Source organism: Elephas maximus, chromosome 21 (assembly GCF_024166365.1).
Source record: "Elephas maximus indicus isolate mEleMax1 chromosome 21, mEleMax1 primary haplotype, whole genome shotgun sequence".
Taxonomy (NCBI): Eukaryota; Metazoa; Chordata; class Mammalia; order Proboscidea; family Elephantidae; genus Elephas; species Elephas maximus.
In genome coordinates, this window is record NC_064839.1 from 20,839,809 (window position 1) to 20,857,517 (window position 17,709).

The 17,709-nt window shown below is 51.5% G+C and overlaps 1 protein-coding gene across 1 annotated transcript; it reads right to left on the minus strand.

Moving 5' to 3' along the window:
• Positions 1–14,248: 14,248 nt before the first annotated feature.
• Positions 14,249–17,709, minus strand: IRX3 (iroquois homeobox 3). Its single transcript, XM_049864668.1, has 4 exons — positions 17,052–17,709; positions 15,746–16,880; positions 15,502–15,568; positions 14,249–15,049 (listed from the first exon to the last, which is right to left on the minus strand). The coding sequence occupies exons 1-4, from the start codon at positions 17,316–17,318 to the stop codon at positions 14,995–14,997; spliced, it is 1,524 nt and encodes a 507-aa protein (XP_049720625.1). The 5' UTR covers positions 17,319–17,709; the 3' UTR covers positions 14,249–14,994.

Consider the following 17,709-nt stretch of genomic DNA (forward strand, 5'->3'; position numbering starts at 1 on the left):
GTGGTATAGTGGTTAAGCACTCATCTGCTAACCAGGAGGCCAGCAGTTTGAACTTACCAGGTGATCGTCAGGAGAAAGATGTGGAAGCCTACTTCCATAAAGATTGTTATTGTTAGCTGCCATCAAGTTGGTTGCTACTCATAGTGACCCTGTGTACAACAGAATGAAACATTGTCAGGTCCTGTGCCATCGTCACAATCTTTGCTTAATCCATAAAGATTACGGCCTTGGAAATCCTGCGGGCCAGTTCTACTCTGTCCTATAGGGTTGTTATGAGTCGAATTGACTTTAAGGCAATAGGGTTATGGGTAGGTGTGACAGATGGAGGACCCTTTAAAAAAAAAAAAAAACTGAGTGGATTACGACTCATAGTGACCCCATAGGACTGCCTTATAGGGTTTCCGAGGCTGTAATCTTTATGGGAACAGACTGCTACATCTTTCTCTCTCAGAGCGGCTGGTGGGTTTGAATCACCAACCTTTAGGTTAGCAGCCGAGTGCTTAACCACTGCGCCACCAGAGCTCCTACATGAAGGACACGAGAACTAAAAATGGAGTAGTTGCTGCCTTCAAACCATACTCTCATGCTGATCTTGTATTTGAAAACACAATGACAAGTCCTTGCCACACGATTCTTGTTGCTTTTGGGTGCCATTGAGTTAATTTTTGACTTATAGCGACCCCATGTGACAGCGAAACAGCGTGGTGGACTTTTCTTGGCTGTAATCTTTACGGAAGCAGATTGCCAGGTCTTTCTTCCCTGGAGCTGCTGGGTGGGTTTGAGCCACCAACCTTTAGGTTAGCAGCTGAGCCCTTAACAGTTACACCACCAGGTCTCACTTTATAATAATTACACTTTATAATTGTATTTAAACAGTTATTGTATCATATAATTAAAATACTTTTCCAAAATTCTGTTTATAATTATAATATTTAATAATTCTTATTATAGAAAATGTTTGCAAGAGATTTGCACAAAGATCTAGAAGATGTTTTTGGAAAAGTCTAACTTAATTGCTAGATTCCAAAGCAGAAATTCATCCAGTAAGTATTTATTGAGCGCTTAGTAGTACGAGGTCTTGGGATGCACTCAATGCCAAGATAATTCCCGGCCACAAGATGCATCCCTCCTCCCACCCCTCAGGTTCAAGTGTGAAAGGGAAAACAGAGATGGAGGGACCATGAAGAGAAGGAGAAATGTCAAGTTCTAAAGTTCTACTGAGTTTAAGCAAACCATGGGTCCCCCAGGAGTCTCCCACCCCACCCTCATCCTCTGCCCTTTGCCACCCTCTTAAGCCAGTGGGGTCTAGCTTTTGCCAACCCCATGTGCACACACTTCTTTGATTGGGGTACCCAGACCTCCTGGGTACTCAGCAATGCCCCAGTAGGTATCAAAGCCACAGGATAAGTATGAGCCCCAAATTATCTATTTTCCTTGAAGATATTCACAGGGGACGCTACTTTTATAACAAGACAAACAGGGAAATATCAGGGAGAAAGTGGCAAACGCCTATATATTTAAGATGCAAAATGAGACATAGAAGCACTTTCACTCCTGTGGAGGGACATTCTGGATGTGACCATAGATTCCTCAGGCTGTAAGTTCACTCACCTCTTTTCCTAGGGGTACTCAAGTGGAAAAGGTTGAGAAGTTGTGGTATGTCCCATGCCATCCCAGTAAGTGACCAGATGTGTTGACTGGTGACTACTGGGTCTGAGAAGCTTGGGAAGAGCCAAGAGGTTGCCTGCCTTTGATTTCAGCCTTTGCACACAGTCACCAGCCCTGGAAGACTCACCTTTGGCAAAGCAACTGATTGCCCTCTCTTCTCACTTGCCCCCAAAGCCCTTCACAGGTTTTCCCTTAGCCCCATCTCTGCAGCCTCCCCCTACTATTCCAGTGTTGTAGACAGGATTGACTGAGTGCTCAGCATACTTCTCCACACCGCTTTTTATGATATTAGCACCTTCGCTTTCTTCCTGTCACTCCCTCTTGCCATTGTAATTGGCCCAGCAATGAGCACATGACCAAAGCTGAGCCAGTCAGAGTTCTTTGTTGGGATTTTATAAATGAAGGTAGGTAAGAGAAACCATCTCTTTCCCTTTGGGTCCCCAGCTCTAAAGCCATGGCCACGGAGTTAAAGATGGTTGTGTACCTGCCTCCTGGGAGAGTCTGAGAGAAGAAGATCAACAGTGAAATACGAGTGGGAAAGTAAAAAGGAAAGTAGTGATACTTCATGTCCCTGGAGGTCATTCTGCTTTAAATTCAGTACCTGTCACATGAGTAACTTCATGTGCTGGGCACATAGTATGTGCTCAATAAAAGTTAGCTATCACTACTACTGCTACTACTATTATTATATTAGTTATTCCACCCATAGCTTCCTTACATGAACCAGTAAGTCCCTCTTTTTAGAAAACACTGTTTGAACTGGGGTCCTGTTCTTTGCACCCAGGTACCCACTCTCAGGATCCTGGGAGCATTTTTTTCTTACAAAGGGAAGCAGGTGCTAATCTAAGTCACACAGATGTGTCAGAGTCTGTGACAGCCAGCCTCCAAGATGGCTCCATTGACCCCCCCCCACCTCTTGGTATTCATGCCTTTGGGGTGTCCGCTTCCATAGTGAATAGGGCTGACCCTTGGAGCTACAACAGCATATTGCAGAAATGATGGAGTGTGACTTCTGAAGCTAGGTCATAAATGACATTGCAGCTTCCACCTTGCTGTCTCTCGGATCACTTCGGGGGCAGCCAGCTGCCATGTTGTGAAGACACTCAAGCAGCCCTATGGAAGGGTCCTGTGGTGAGGACCTGAGGTCCCCTGCCCACACCCACGTGAGGGAGCCATCTGGGAATGGATGTTCCAGCCCCAGTCAAATCCGCAGAGGACTGCAGCCCTGTCTGATATCCTGGCTGCAACCTCATGAGAGATCCTGAGCCAGAACCACCCAGCTAAGCTGCTCTTGAGTTTCTGATGCCCAAAGACTGTGTAAGAATAACTTTTTTTTATTATTATTTTATGCCACTACATTTTGAAGTAATTTGTTGTTTGTTGCTCTTGTTAGTTGCCATCGTCTTGGCTGCTGTGTATAACAGAACAAAACATTGCCTGGTCCTGTGCCATCTTCATGATCGTTGGTATGCTCAAGTCCATTGCTGTGGCCACTGTGTATTTTGAGTGGCTTCCAACCTGGGGGTCTCATCTTCCAGCACTATACTAGACAATATTCTGTTGTGATCCATAGGGTTTTCACAGGCTAATTTTCAGAAGTAGATTGCCAGGCTTTCTTCCTAGTCTGTCTGGAAGCTCCGCTGAAACCTGTCCACCATGGGTGACCCTGCTGGTATTTGAAATACCGGTGGTACAGCTCCAGCATCATAGCAACATGCAAACCAACACAGTAGGACAAACTGACAAATTGGTGGAGGAATTTGCTACGTCACAATCGATAATTAATGAAGTGCTGTAATATGTAATACTGCCAAAGAAGGTTAGTGCTTTACACAGTATGATCTGATTTTTTTCTTTTTTTTGGTAAAAAGTTATTTACTAAATAATAACAACTATTACATGGACCGGATCCCTGGTGGCACAGTGGTTAAGAGCTCAGCTGCTAACCAAAGATCGGCAGTTCGAATCTATCAGCCACTCCTTGGAAACCCTATGGGGCAGTTGTACTTTGTCCTGTGCAGTCGCTACGAGTCAGAATCAACTTGAAGGCAACGAATTTTTTTTTTTTTTTAAGTCACTTGGACTGCCAGAAAAATGAACAAATCTGTCTTGGAAGAAGTACAGCCAGAGTGCTCCTTATAAACAAGGATGTCGAGACTTCGTCTCACAAAATTTAGACATATCATCAGGAGGGACCAGTCCCTGGAGAAGGATATCAGGCTTGGTAAAGTAGAAGGTCAATGAGAAAGATGAAGACCCTCGATGAGATGGATTGACACAGTGGCTACAACAACAGGCTCAAGCGTGACAAGGATGGTGAGCATGGCGCAGGGTGGGGCGGTGTTTTGTTCTGTGGTACACAGGGTTGCTGTGAGTTGGAACTGATTTGACAGCACCTAACAACAACAACAACAACACGACTTATTGAGCACTTCCATGGTGTCAGGTGCTGGACTAAAGCCTTTACATAGATTATTGTCTTGGTGAAAAGTCTCCACAGCAGTCTTGAAGAGAAGATGCCACTGTTATGTTCGTGTTAGGGTAGTGATTTAGAGTGTAGGCCTTGGAGCCAGACTGCCTGGATTAACTCCTGCCTCTAACATTTCCTATGTGTGGCTTGGGTGAATTATACCTCTGTGAGCCTCAGTTTCCTCTTCTGCAAAATGGAGAGAATAACAGTGCCTACCTCATAGGACCCTGTGAGGATCGAAGCAATTAATACATGGGCTTAGTGCATACTATCTGCTTAATTAATGCTAGATATTATTATTTACAGAAGAAGAACATGAGGCTCAGAGTGGCTAAGTGAGTTTGCTCAAGGTCCCTTAGCTAGTCAGCAGTGGCCCTGGAATATGGTCTCTGGGCATCTCACTTTCCTGGTAGCAATGCTGCCCAGTAGAAATACAATGTGAGCCATAGATGTCTTTAAAAAATTTTCTAGTAGCTGCATTAAAAAATATGTATATAAAGAAACAGGTAAAATTAATTTTAATAATATCTTGTGTTTAACCCAATATATCCAACATATTATCACTTCAGCACATGACCAGCATATGATTATTGAAATGTTTTGTTCTTATTTCTTTTAATATGCTGAGTCTTTGAATCCAGTGTGTATCTCGCAGTTACAGCACTTCTCAGTTAGAACCAGCCACATGTCAAGCGCTCAGTAGCCACATGGTCAGTGGCTGCCATATGGATGGCACAGGCCTACAGCTCACCCCTTCCCTCTATGCTGCAGGCCTCCTTTGTGCCCAGACACACACATGTACATCCACATCATACCTTCCTCCTCCCGGCAAACTATGTTAGGTCCCCATAAGTCATCCATGTGTGTAACATGGTGTTCTCATCCTTCATAGCCCCACAAGTGCAACACAACTATTGTCATTGCTGGTGTTGTTAAATTGTTTCCAGCAGACTGGAGGCTCCAGGAGGGTAGGGACTTCCTTCACATTGTGTCTTCTTGAGTGATAAATATTGTTGAATGAATGAATGAAAAGAAGAGAATGAGACAATCCTTGCCCTTAAGGGCTCCTACTTATTCTGCGCCCATCTAGAATGTCTTTCCCCTGTCCGTCCGTCCTTCCTTCCTTCCTTCCTTCCTTCCTTCCTTCCTTCCTTCCTTCCTTCCTTCCTTCCTTCCTTCCTTCCTTCCTTCCTTCCTTCCTTCCTTCCTTCCTTCCTTCCTTCCTTCCTTCCTTCCTTCCTTCCTTCCTCCCTCCCTCCCTCCCTCCCTCCCTCCCTCCCTCCCTCCCTCCCTCCCTCCCTCCCTCCCTCCCTTCCTCCCTCCCTTCCTTCCTTCTTCCTCCCTCCCTCCCTTCCTTCTTCTTCCTTCCTTCCTTCCTCCCTCCCTCCCTCCCTCCATCTCTCCCCCTCTTCCTTCCTTTATCCCCCCTTCCTTCCTTTCTCCCCGCCTTTATGAGCTATACCTGAGTTTGTGGGGGTCAGCTATGACGAAGACTGTAAGAAATCAGTTACTGTTAATAAAATCCTAAATGTTCCTGATTACAGAAGCCTCCGGTGACTCTGCTGAGAAATGTCTGGAAGGGCGTGCAGGCAGAGGCTGCAGGCATGAGAACCCAGTGTGACTCACAGCAGGCCACGAATCTGCTCAGAGGAGGAGGAAGGGGCAGAAAGTGCCTTTGGCACTGTAAATCAGCCTCAGCTCGGCACTCCGCACCTTCTTCCTTGACCCCCTCATTCCTTCCTTGCCTCCCCCGCCCCCCACCCTCCTGCCAGCACCCCAGCTCCGTGGGCATGTCCCATCCAGATCCAAGCCTCAGAGACTGCTCCTGGCTCCGTTCGGAGTGGGGGTGGGGGGCACATGTTTGACTGAGGAGCATCTAGACCAGTGCATTTAATTAGGTACCCAGAGAATGTTGGGAAAAGTATCTTCTGATTAACAGGTTTGGGGTGGGGCCTGAAAGTCTGCATTTCCAGCAAGCTCCCAGGTGCTGCTGATTCTGCTGGGCCAAGGACTGCATGCTGAGTAGCAAAGCTCCAGCAGCCAGACAAGCCTTTCCTCTGCTGATATGGATGGCTGCTCACAGCAAACTTGGATGTGTAAATGCACTGGAAGCCCCTCTTCTCCAAGATTGACAAAGAGAAGGAGTTAAAGGAGTGAAGTGGACAGGGATCCCAAACTATCCTGTACTTACTAAAAAAAAAAAAAAATTAAGTAACCTGGAAGAGAACAGATTCAAGGCGATGCCTCTGGCAAAGCCACTCACATGCCCTTGCATTTTGCCAGGTCTTCTGCAGTAGAAGAGGGTGGGAGGTGGTGAGAGCTGGTGGGGGCTGCACATGACCTTGGCCCGTCCGAGACAGTGCCAGGCTTGTGAACATCAGGTAGGCCAGGTACTTGGGTGGGGCAGTAACAAAGTAGAGTAACAATGGCAAAGTACGCCACTCAAAGTCCAGATGTATGGAAAAATGGTAGATTCCAGCACAGGTGAACACAGGTTTTGGAGTCAGAAAGACCTGGGTCAAAATATTTACTCTCCGCTTTGTTGGCCACAAGGAGTGAGTGGCTCAGCTTTGGCTTAAACCAAACCGGATCAGTTGCTGTGGAGTTGATTCCAACTCACGGCAACCCGATGTGTGTCGGAGTAGAACTGTGCTCCACAGGATTTTCAATGGCTGATTTTTCCAGAGTAGATCATCAGGCTTTTCTTCCGAAGTGCCGCTGGGTGGACTCGAACCTCCGACCTTTTGGTTAGCAGCCGAACACAACCATTTGTGCTACCCAGGGACTCCAAGCTTTGGTTTACCTACCTACATAATGAAGACAATGATACCTATTGCTTAGGATTGTTGTTATAATTAATAAGAATAATACCTGTAATTTAGTAAGTAATTGTTATGCATGAGACATTATTCTAAGCATGAATTAATTCATTTAATTCTCTCAGCTGTCTACGAGGAAGGTAATATTATAATTATTCTTTTTATTTTATAAGGGAGCAAAGCTCAGAGAACTACGGTAACTAGCCCAAGGTCACAGGGTTAGGCAACTAACACGTTCACGTGGTTCAAAAGGAGCAAAGGAATAGGCACTAAAAATGTTTCTCCTGCCTTTGGCCCCCAGCTGCCAGGTCCTTTCCTGTGGTGGCCACACTTACCAAGTTCTTGAACGAACAGAGGTCTCCTCCCCTTTTTAATTCGGATGGTAGCACGCCACATGGAATGTTGTGCCTCGATGTTTTTAACTCTATCACATAGCTTGGAGATTGTTCTGTGGCACCAGAAGACTTTCTTAACACCCTCCCCCCCACCACCAAAGCCTTGGTTTCCTCACCTGTGAAGGCAGATAATAACAGCACCTTTCCCCAAGGGTGGCTGTGAACATGAAGTAAAAGCCATGGAAAGTGCTCAGCATGGGGCTTAGCAGATCGTAAGCACTCACTAAACTCTATTTCATTTTATCTTTTTCAAAAAATAGGGCGAGGAAGGGAAGTCACTGAGAGTTAAAATGGCTTCCACACTGGGCTGGCCACTGAGGCCAAAAACCAGCTCCCACAGGTGACAAGACTTCCTATTGGTGTTTGCCCACAGATAATGAGGCATTAACCCCCAAAAGAGGAAGGAAGGAATAAACAAACACATGGATAAAGAAAACTTCAAATGGATAAAGAAAACTTCAAAGCCACTCTAAAAGACTGAAAGAAACTGAGGCCACCAGGCACAGAGCAATCCAGGCTGGCTCTCCCTGCAGCAGGTCTCACCAGAAATGAAGTCAACACCATCTGGCTTCAGATACTTTTCCTCAGCACCCCTGTGTCCACAAAGTGGGGCGTGAGGAGAGAAATCAGTGGGGCTGGTTCACACCGAGCCTCCAGATTCCACGCTTCAGTGATAAATAATGTACAAAGCCCAGAAGACACAGCCCTGTGGATTCTGGGCCTCTGATTCATGAGATGTGAGGAAAGGGGAGCAAACCACCAATCCTGCTAAATTTATGGAGCTGTCAATTCCGGGGGCATAGCAGGACCCCCAGGAGTCCCTAGGTGGCACAAACAGTTAAGCACTCGGCTACTAACCAAGAGGCTGGCGGTTTGAATCCCCCAGGGGTATCTCAGAAGAAAGGCCTGGCAATCTACTGCAGAAAGATCACAGCCATTGAAAACTCTATGGAGGGCAGTTCTACCTGGAAACACATGGGGTCTCCATGAGTCAGAACTGACTCAAGAGCAACTAGTGGGCAGAAGCCTAGTCCAGGCTATTAGCTAATCTCCTGGAGGCCTCACCTACTGCTGGGCCTGAGGCTCTGCAAGGATGTTCTGGACCCACAGTCTGGGCAGGAGGTGTCTGCTCTTGCCATCATTAATCTGTTTTGTTCTCCCCCCCACCCCCCGCGCCAGTTACCAAGATTATTATCTGTGGACGAACACCAACAGAAAGTCTTGTCACCTTCAGGACCTGAGTCTTGGCCTCTGTGGCCTTTCCAGGGTTCCATCACCAGCTGCCATCAAGTCAGCTCCAACTCACGATGACCCTACAAGTGTCAGAGTAGAGCTGTGCTCCACAGGGTTTTCAATGGCTGATTTTACAGAAGCAGATTGCCAGGCCTTTCTTCTGAGGTGCCTCTGGGTGGACTGGAACCTCTGACCTTCTGGTCAGCAGTGAGTGCGTTAACCATTTACACCAGCCAGGAACTCCTTCCCAGAGTAGAGGCTATTTTAGCTCTGACAGACTTCCTTTCCTTGGTCCATTTAGAAAATGAGATAAATAAAATAGTAGTAACATTATTTTAACCTACACACATTTTTATTGCCATTTAAAAATTTTTTCAAATTACCCCCTGGAAACTCCTGCTATCTAATAATTATCAGGAAAAGAGAGAAAGGAAAGGGAAAGGGAGAGAGAGGGAGAAGAAAAAAAAAAAAAAAAACCCACAAGAACAGGCAAGCTCTGCTTTGTCAGGGGAAGAAAATAAAGAGAAATCAGCCCAGCTTCAAAGGGCGCATTTCCATAATTGCCCTGTAACTTTGGCAAAATAAATCTGAGCGGCTGAGAAAAGCACAATCTCTCAGATGAGTGCACTCCAAAGGCCCCGGAGGGCTGTGGGCCCACTTGTTAGCAGCTGAGTGCAGTGAGAGAATGCGGGCCTCGGCGGTCGGCACAAAAGCCATGAAATCACAGCCTTCCCCTTCTGACCAGCCACTGCTAGGGCCCCAGAGTAAGGCTTTACCTTGCTTTTATCTCCCTTCTGCTCCCTGACACCACACCCACTCGTACCCACATACACACACTCGCACACTCACACCCACACTCACATTCACACACACTCACTCACACTCACATACATACACTCACACAACACTGTACACACACTCACACACTCATTCACACTCACACAGCACCATACATACACACACTCATTCACACACACACACACTCACACACATATAAACACACACACTTACACACTCACACACACACACTCACACACTCCTCTTCCTGGTAAAATAGCAAGTAAATAAATAGGTGCATTTATGTGCCTGGAAGAGCTGGCAGCAGCTGAGGTGGTGGTAATTATGAGGTGACAACCACACGCATTAAACTTTCATCTGTGAGAAGGTTCCCGTAACCTACTCCTGATACAAATATCCACGGAGGGCAACCCTAACTTCGTACACACACATCCTTTCTGGGGCTGAGCGCTCCCTTTGGAGCTGGCCTGAGGGCTACATTTCACCTGAGAAGATTCCACTGCCGGAGGCTCATGTGCACCAGGCTGAGTGGAAACCCACTCTTCCTTTTCCCTGGCTGGTGTGGTTTCCTGTCGGCTCTCCCTCATCCTGACTTCCCCCTTACAGGTTCAAAAGTTTTGAAGAAAAAAAAAAATGCCCCAATTAGCACCCTGTTTTAACGTTTCTCTCCGCGAAGCTGAGGATTTTGGGGAAAAAAATTGGGTGTGATTGCCCTAAACATCCTCCCTTCCCACCCTTCTAGGGTTTCTTAACCACGGCACTATTGACATTTTGGGCCTGATAATTATTTGTTGTGGGGCATTGTCCTGGCCTTGTAGTGCACTTAGCAGCATCCCTGGCCTCTACCCACTAGATGCCAGTGGTAACCCCAGTCATGACAATCAAAAATGTCTCCAGACAGGCCAAGTATCCCCTGGGGATGAGGGGAGAGCAAATTCACCCCACTGAGAATCACTGCTCTGCTCTTAGGACATCTTCCAGGTCTGAGTGCTCACCCCCTTGCTCCTCAGCCTTGCCCCTACCTCAGGAAGGGAAACTTTTGTGCTAGTTTTCCATCCAGACAATCAGGATGGCCTTCAGAAGGGCTGCAGCCTCCCTTCAGAGGAAACAGCAGCTGCATCAAAGCTAGGCTGGTCACACAGTAAACCAAAAACCAAACCCATTGCCATCAAGTTGATTCCTACGCATAGCGACTCTATAGGACAGAGTAGAACTGCCCAATAGGATTTCCTAGGCTGAAATCTTTACTGGTCTTTTCTCCTGAGGAGCTGCTGGTGAGTTCAAACGATAACCTTTTGGTTAGCAGCTGAGCACTTAACCACTGCACCACCTTTGTCACAGAATAGAGGGACATTATTGAAGAGGTCAAGTTGGCTGTCTAGATCAGATCAGATGAAGGTGCCTAATAACTAGGATCTGGAGGCAGTGTCTGGAGAGGTTACACTGTCCCCTTGCTCCCATAATCTTCTTGGGATCCACACTTCACTCATTTTTCTGAATCCTAGACAACTCTGAACTTGTAAGAAAGTGTGGCTAAATTCATCTACTCCAATTCCCCCACTTTACAGATGATGAAAGTGGGACCTGGAGAGAGTATGTGACTTGCCCCCTTCAAGGTGGCGTTAGCCCTGACCCTAGATACTATTTTTACTCATCTGCAATTGCCCATTTTCTCTTGATGGAAGAGGAAGGTCATGTGGGCAAGGATTTTAAGATGCAGAAGACATTTCTACCAGAAGTATACAAATAAGGAGGCCCAAAGCAAGTTTTTGAAACTCCCAACAAACTAGTGAAGATATCTGACATCCAATTCTCACCCGAACATTCAATCCCTCTCCCTAACCTTCCAGAACTCCAGCAGGCTTAAGACGGTGGGCCCTCTGACCCTGCCAGCCAGCAGGGGCCCAGACAACACTGGCCCCAGGGGTAAGCCCTGTCCTCCCCCCACTCCTCACAGGGCAGGGGTGTGCCATGAGCATTCTTCCTCTCCCTCCACCTCTGCACTAGCCCTCTGGCCTTCCCATGTTGCCTTCTGGCTGGACCCACTTCCTCCTCCTGGTCTCCCCCCTGAAAATGAATTCAATTGGAAACTGTTAATTTGCTGGTCCCAGAGGTGGGCAATCACTTAGGGAGATAATTTTATTCTCCTCTTTCTCCCTGGCCCTGTGAAACACCCCTCCCCCTAGGCTCCATGCAGATAATGAGGGAAGTGATGACACACTCTCCTTCCTCTGACCTAATTGATTATCCCCACACACCTTGGAGTGCTTTGCATAACCAGCCCAGACAGCAGCAACCCTTCCTGGCAGAGTGATTGACGTGTTTTATTTCTAATTGAAGCTTAATCAGGACCAGGCATGAGATTCCCACATTCATTCTCTCTCTCTCCCCTGGTTTCCGTTGTAATTTTTAGGACCCAACAATAGAGAACAGAAGCAGTTTCTGGGAACCTTGAGAGGAGAGAGATAAGGGGAGGGCCAGGGATGAGGTCCCGGGAACAGGATGAAGATGTGAAATTGAAATAAAAGTACCACCAAGGAGAGGGGCGGGAAGCGGTCTTCTCTTCCCTTTTTGAGCTGAAAAGCATATGAGATTCTTTTCTGTTTTGATTACATTTTCTCACTGGGGTCAGCTTGAGGCTCTGCCAGTTGAGGAGTCCATGTGCTTTCTGGGATAAGAGAAGTTAGACATGTACCTGAGCTATCCTTCATTACCACCAAGTCTCCCCAGAGGGCACCTGCACGAACCGCTCTTTCTCATCCCAGGATGGTGATCTGACCCCAGAACCATTATCTCTGGAATATCATGGACTGAAAAACTGACTGAACCTCAGGGTTTTGACTGGCCAGAGACCCAGGGACAGGCAGACCTCCGAAAGCTCCCCCTGGCCTCTCCACACCCATCTCCATCCGGACAGGTTTATTTTCTCCTCCATTGGTGGATGTTCATGGCTCTGGTGTAGCAGTGGTTAAGCAGCTACCACTGCTAACCAAAAGGTCGGCAGTTCGAATCCACCAGCTGTTCCTTGGAAAACCTATGGGGCAGTTCTACTCTGTCCTATTGGGTTGCTGTGAGTTGAATCGACTGGAAAGCAACGGGTGCGGTTCTTTGGTGGATGTTCAGCTTGGAGAGGCTGCCCAATTCTGCAGTCACCTCCATTTTCAGGACCCCCTGCCTGGGAGGTTTCTCTGCTCCCGGGGTTCAGCTGGAGTTGCAGAGGCGCTGGGACCTCACTTTTATTTGGCGATGGGAGGGGTGGGGCTTCTTACGTTCGAGAAGTGGGGTCCCAAGTAGGGGTTATTTACACTCACTACCACGTGTTGGCTCTGGGCTTGTTTATCTCTCACCCTCACAACCATCCTGCAAATTAGATGTCATTATTCCTTTTTTGCAGAAGAGGAAATAAGAGCACAGAGAAGTGAATTATCTGACCCAGGTTTCACAGGCGGTAAACCCGAGCTGGTCGGTACCATGGCTAAGCTTAGGAGGGGCGAGTTGAGGGTATTAGGAGTGTGTGCTACCCAGAGGTCCCCGCTCTGGCCCTGGTCCTGGTCCTGGGGTCCTGACCTCGGAGGTTCAAGGCTCGGACAGTTGAAGTCTCCTACTGCGGGGCGAGCCCGCTCCATGTCGCCTGAGGGGAGATGATCGCAGGGCCAGAGCGGATGGAACCTCTGTCTGGCCTTGGGCCTGGGAAGAAGCCTGAACCCGGAGACACCGGAAACAAAGAGGGGGAGAGGAAGAAGCCTAGGTGAGGTCTCCTCCGCCTGTGGGGGGACGAGCGCAAGCCCCAGCTGGGGACGTCTTGGCCTGGTGTCTGCCTCCGCTGCCCCAGCCTTCTGGGCGCCCGGAGGGGCCGCAGACCAACACACCAGCCCTCACTCATCCCCCGGGCGCCGCCGCACTCTGGGCACCCCAGCCTTGGATGAGGGCGGTTTGCCGCCAGCCTCGCCCTCAGGGGCGCGGCGCAGGCAGCTGTGCTTGCGTGGACCGGTTCTCTGCTCCTGCCGGACTCACCTCTGCTCCTGCCAAGCCTCAAAAAGTGTACAATATTATGCAATGCCTCGTTCCGTGGCTTCGGGTGTGACAGCGCTTTCCAAACCTCCCCCGGGACCGGAGAGATTGCACATGCCCTCCTGTGAGGGCCAAACACCCAGCTTCTGGCTGCCTGGTAATTCACTAAGTAAACGTGGTGGGGAAGGATGTCCACTACCCCACGCACACACTTAGTACCCCCGAGGCATCGCTCTTCCTGCGTTCCCTACAATGTCTTCAGGTACAAGTTGGACAAGAACCCGAGACCTGGAAGAGAAGAAGAGGGCACGGAGGAGGTGCAAGATCCAGCCTGGCTGGAGAGGCCACAGAGGCAAGGCGCGGAGCCGCCTTTTTGTCCTGTAGAGGGAGCTCCAGCTCCAAATTTCCCGGCTCCCTCCCCCCCACCCCCGCCCGCCTACCCCAGTCCGGCTTGGAGCCAAAGCCTGGCTTCCTCCGTGCAGCGTCCTCGCTCCCGCACCCGGCCTTCAGAAAGCTACCCTTTCTAGGGCATTGGCGACAACCCACTGGAGTGCCAAGACGCACAGATGCCATCAGGACCCGGCCCCCATTCTCAACTCAAGCTGGGCGCAGTCCCACAGTCAGTAAGGGAAAGCTGTACACCCCTGGGTTCCCTCTCCTGCATAGACTCTCCCCACCTCCCCCGCCACTGTCACTCCACATCCTTAGAGGCAGCGCTTCTAACAGGAGGGGTCTGGCATTGCAAAGTGGTTGGAAGGGGGGTTTGGAGGCGGGCTAGCGCTGACCTTTATGTAAGACCGAGAAAACCTCAGTTGTTCCTATCAAAAAATGGGGGGCGGGGGATGATGAGAAACTTCCAATCCAAACCCCTCAGCGTCCAGACCCTTCTCTAGGCCCTTTGCTACGTCACCAGAGGAGGCCTAGAGTCCCGCGGTTGCTCCCGTGGACCGGCGGGTTGGGCCCAGTTTCCCAGCTCCTCGTCGGGAATATTGCCCCGGAGTCCCACCTGTCTCCTCCGCCCCTTCTCTTAGGAGCCCCAGGTACTTCTCCGACCTCCTCTTCTGCGCCGCCCCCAGCCCGCTACTTCTGTGCCACCTCCGTCGTTACTGCGTCCTGACTCGTCTCTCGTCCTTTTGCTCTGATCCGGGCGACTCTTCAAACATGGGGGGCAGGGAAGGAATAATAAAAAAAAAAAAAAACCCGAACCAAAAACAACCCACCAAACAGATCCGTCCAAGGGCAGACAGGAGGGTTATAGTCAAAGTGGCAACAGCTCATTTATTTAGCCAAAAATAGATACTTTCTTGTACAATTTGGTTCACACATATGTACATTTTTCTGTATATACAAAAACGTCAGACGCGCTTATTCTCACTGAAACTCCACCACCCCGCAAAATCAATGGAACAAACCTCACAAACTTAGCTAATCTGGGGTACAGAAGCGACTTAGGAGGGCTGGGGGGGCACTTGCTTTATTTCTTTTTGTTTAGTGTTCTTATTTAGGTATTCATACACGAACATGCTTACAAGTCGTAACTATACAGAGCGATTTTTTTTTACAATTATTACAAGAATTTTTTAAAAATTAGAAAAAAGAACTAGGATGAGGAGAGAGCCGATAACACCAGAGCAGCGTCCAGGTGGTTCTGGGGCCTGGAAAAAGAGAGACGGTGGTAGCAAAGGACGTGAGGTTTGGGCTGCTGAAGCTGCCTAGGGTTGGGAGACCCTACCAGGGGCCGGACTCGGGGCAAGGAGGTGTCTCAGTGCAAAATTATGTCCAGCTGGGCAAGAGTCGTCAGGATTCGAGGTCTGGGGCTGGAAGGAGGCGAATGTCACAGAGCTGCTGCCTGCGCCAGGGGTCGCTTGGCCGATCCAGGGACCGGTTCCCTCAGCGCGCTCTCCGCGGGCCGAGCCCTAAGTGCCCAGGCTGGGGCCAGTGAGCTGTCTCCAGGCCCGTAGAGGCGACGCAGGAGTGCATTTAATCCCCCTTTAATAACACGCCCCAACCCCGTTTCCCCTGGGGCAAAAGCCCACGTTAGGCCCCGTGTTCTTTTCTTTCCCTCGCCAGGCCTTCCTACCAATCCCCCAACCTCGGAGTCTCTTACCGCCTGGGCACGGGCTGGAAAGCCGTCTTGAGTAACTTTTTCTCCACTTCCAAGGCACTACAGCGATCTAAGGGAAGCAAGGGAAGAAAAAGGACATTTAGTGCGCTCGGTTCCGAGGCCCAGGGCCGCGGGGAGCAGGCGCGGAGCGAAATGCGCCCCGCGCCCCGGAGGCCTGCCCATCTCCATTTGTTTGGGCGGAATCCCCAAAGACCCCCTCCCTATTCACCCCGCTCTCAGCAATCACCTGTTCCTCCCTCGGGCTCCGCGGGGCGAGCGAAGGCAGCAGCGGCGGCGGCGGCCGGATGGCCCGCGGCTCCGGGAAGTCCCAGCAGGTGCGGAGGGGCCGAGCCGAGCAGGGAGAGCGGGTGCGGGCGTGGGCCGGGCGGCGGGCCTGGGAACGGCCTGTTGGTCCAAGCCGGGAACTTGCCCAGCGGCCCCGAGACAAGTCTGTGAGCCGCGGCGGCGGCGGCGGCGGCGGCGGCCGCCGGAGAGAGCTGCAGGGCTGGGGGCGCGACAGCAGTCCCGGGGGGAGAGCCGCCCGCGCCGGGCGGTGAGCGACGCGGGTTGTCCGGGCTTGTGGCCGTCTCTGCCAGGGACCAAATCTTAGGCTTCTGTAGGGAGGAGGCGGCTGCTGGTGCCGGAGCGCAGGGGTCCAGGCCGACGGGGGGCGAGGGAGGAGATGGCGGAGTCGCGGCCACCGGTGGTGGCGCTGGGGCCAGACTCAGGACCGGCAGTGACCGCTCCTCTAAGCCCTCGGAGCTGTCGTCCGAGTCGCTATTTTTGGAGTCTGAAATGGGCCCCAGGCCGAGATCGCCGTTCCTGCGAGCCGCCCCAGCCAGGGCCAATTCAGGCCCCGCGGCCGCGCCGTCTAAGTTCTCCAAATCAATCTCCTCGTCCTCGTCGTCGTCCGCCAGGCCCTCGCCCCCGGCGTCCTCCTCCTCCCCCCCGAGCTCCTCCTCCTCCAACTCCAGCTCTCGTTTGCTGTCCTCTTCATCCTCCTCCTCGTCCTCCTCCTCGCGCTCGCTCCCATAAGCGTTGCCCTCCTCGTCGGTGCGGCTGCGGGGCGCCCAAGTCATCTTGTTCTCCTTCTTGAGGCGCCGGCGCGCGTTGGCGAACCAGGTGGACACCTGGGTGAGGGTCATCTTGGTGATGATGGCCAGCATGATCTTCTCGCCCTTGGTGGGATAGGGGTTCTTGCGGTGCTCATTGAGCCAGGCCTTGAGAGTGCTTGTGCTCTCCCGGGTGGCGTTCTTGGGACGGGACGGGTCTCCAAACTGGTACTGGCCATACGGGTAGAAGGCGGGGTGCGGGTGCGGAAACGCAGCAGGCGCGGTCGGGTGCTGCACCCCAGGGCTGTCCTTCAGCTCATACTGTGCACCCTATACACACATGGAGAGGGAAGAGGATACGCGCGGAGGTAGCGCGGGTAAGCCTCAGCGGTCGCCGCCTCAACTCTCCCGGCCTGGGCCCCGCTCCACTCCTGCACACTCATTTCGCCTGGCACCCAAGCTCCAACCAGCCCCCACCCCAGCCAGCTCCCGGGCTCTTACCAGCTGCGGGAAGATGGGCAGCTCCGCGGCGTAGGGCAGAAAGGCACCGTAGCCTTGGGCGGCGGCGGCCGCCGCTGCAGCCGCGGCGTAGGGCGCCCCGTATACAGACGAGAGCACGTTGGACAGGGACCCCGAGGCGGTCAACTCTGAGCCTGTGGCGCCCTGGCCGCCCCGGGCCCCCGCACTGCCGCCGCCGGTGGCGGTCCCTGGGCGCTCGGACGGGTAGAGCGGGCGGATGTACTGGTATCCGAGCTGGGGGAAGGACATGGTGGCCCGCGGGACACCCACCAAGAGGGGGCCCGGCCCCCGCGGCCGCCCTGCTCAGCGCCGCCCGCGGGCTCCGGCGCGCATCGGGGGCTGGGCCGGGCTGGGGCCGCGCTGCCTCCCGCGCTGCGCTCCGCGCTCGCCTATTGATCTGCTCCGCTGCAGCGGCGGCGGCGGCGGCGGCGGCGAGGAGCCAGGTCAGGTCCGAACAGATTGGCGGAGGTTCCCGGGGCTCCGGGCTCTGATTGACATTTCTATGGGGCCACAAGCCCCTCCTCTCTGCGCCGTGCTCCCTCCTCTCGGCAGCCGGAGCTGCCTCTGCCTGCGCCTCGCTCCTCACTGCCCTCCTCTACCGGAGCAGTGTCGCGCCTCGCTTCCTTCGCCCTCCTCTAGT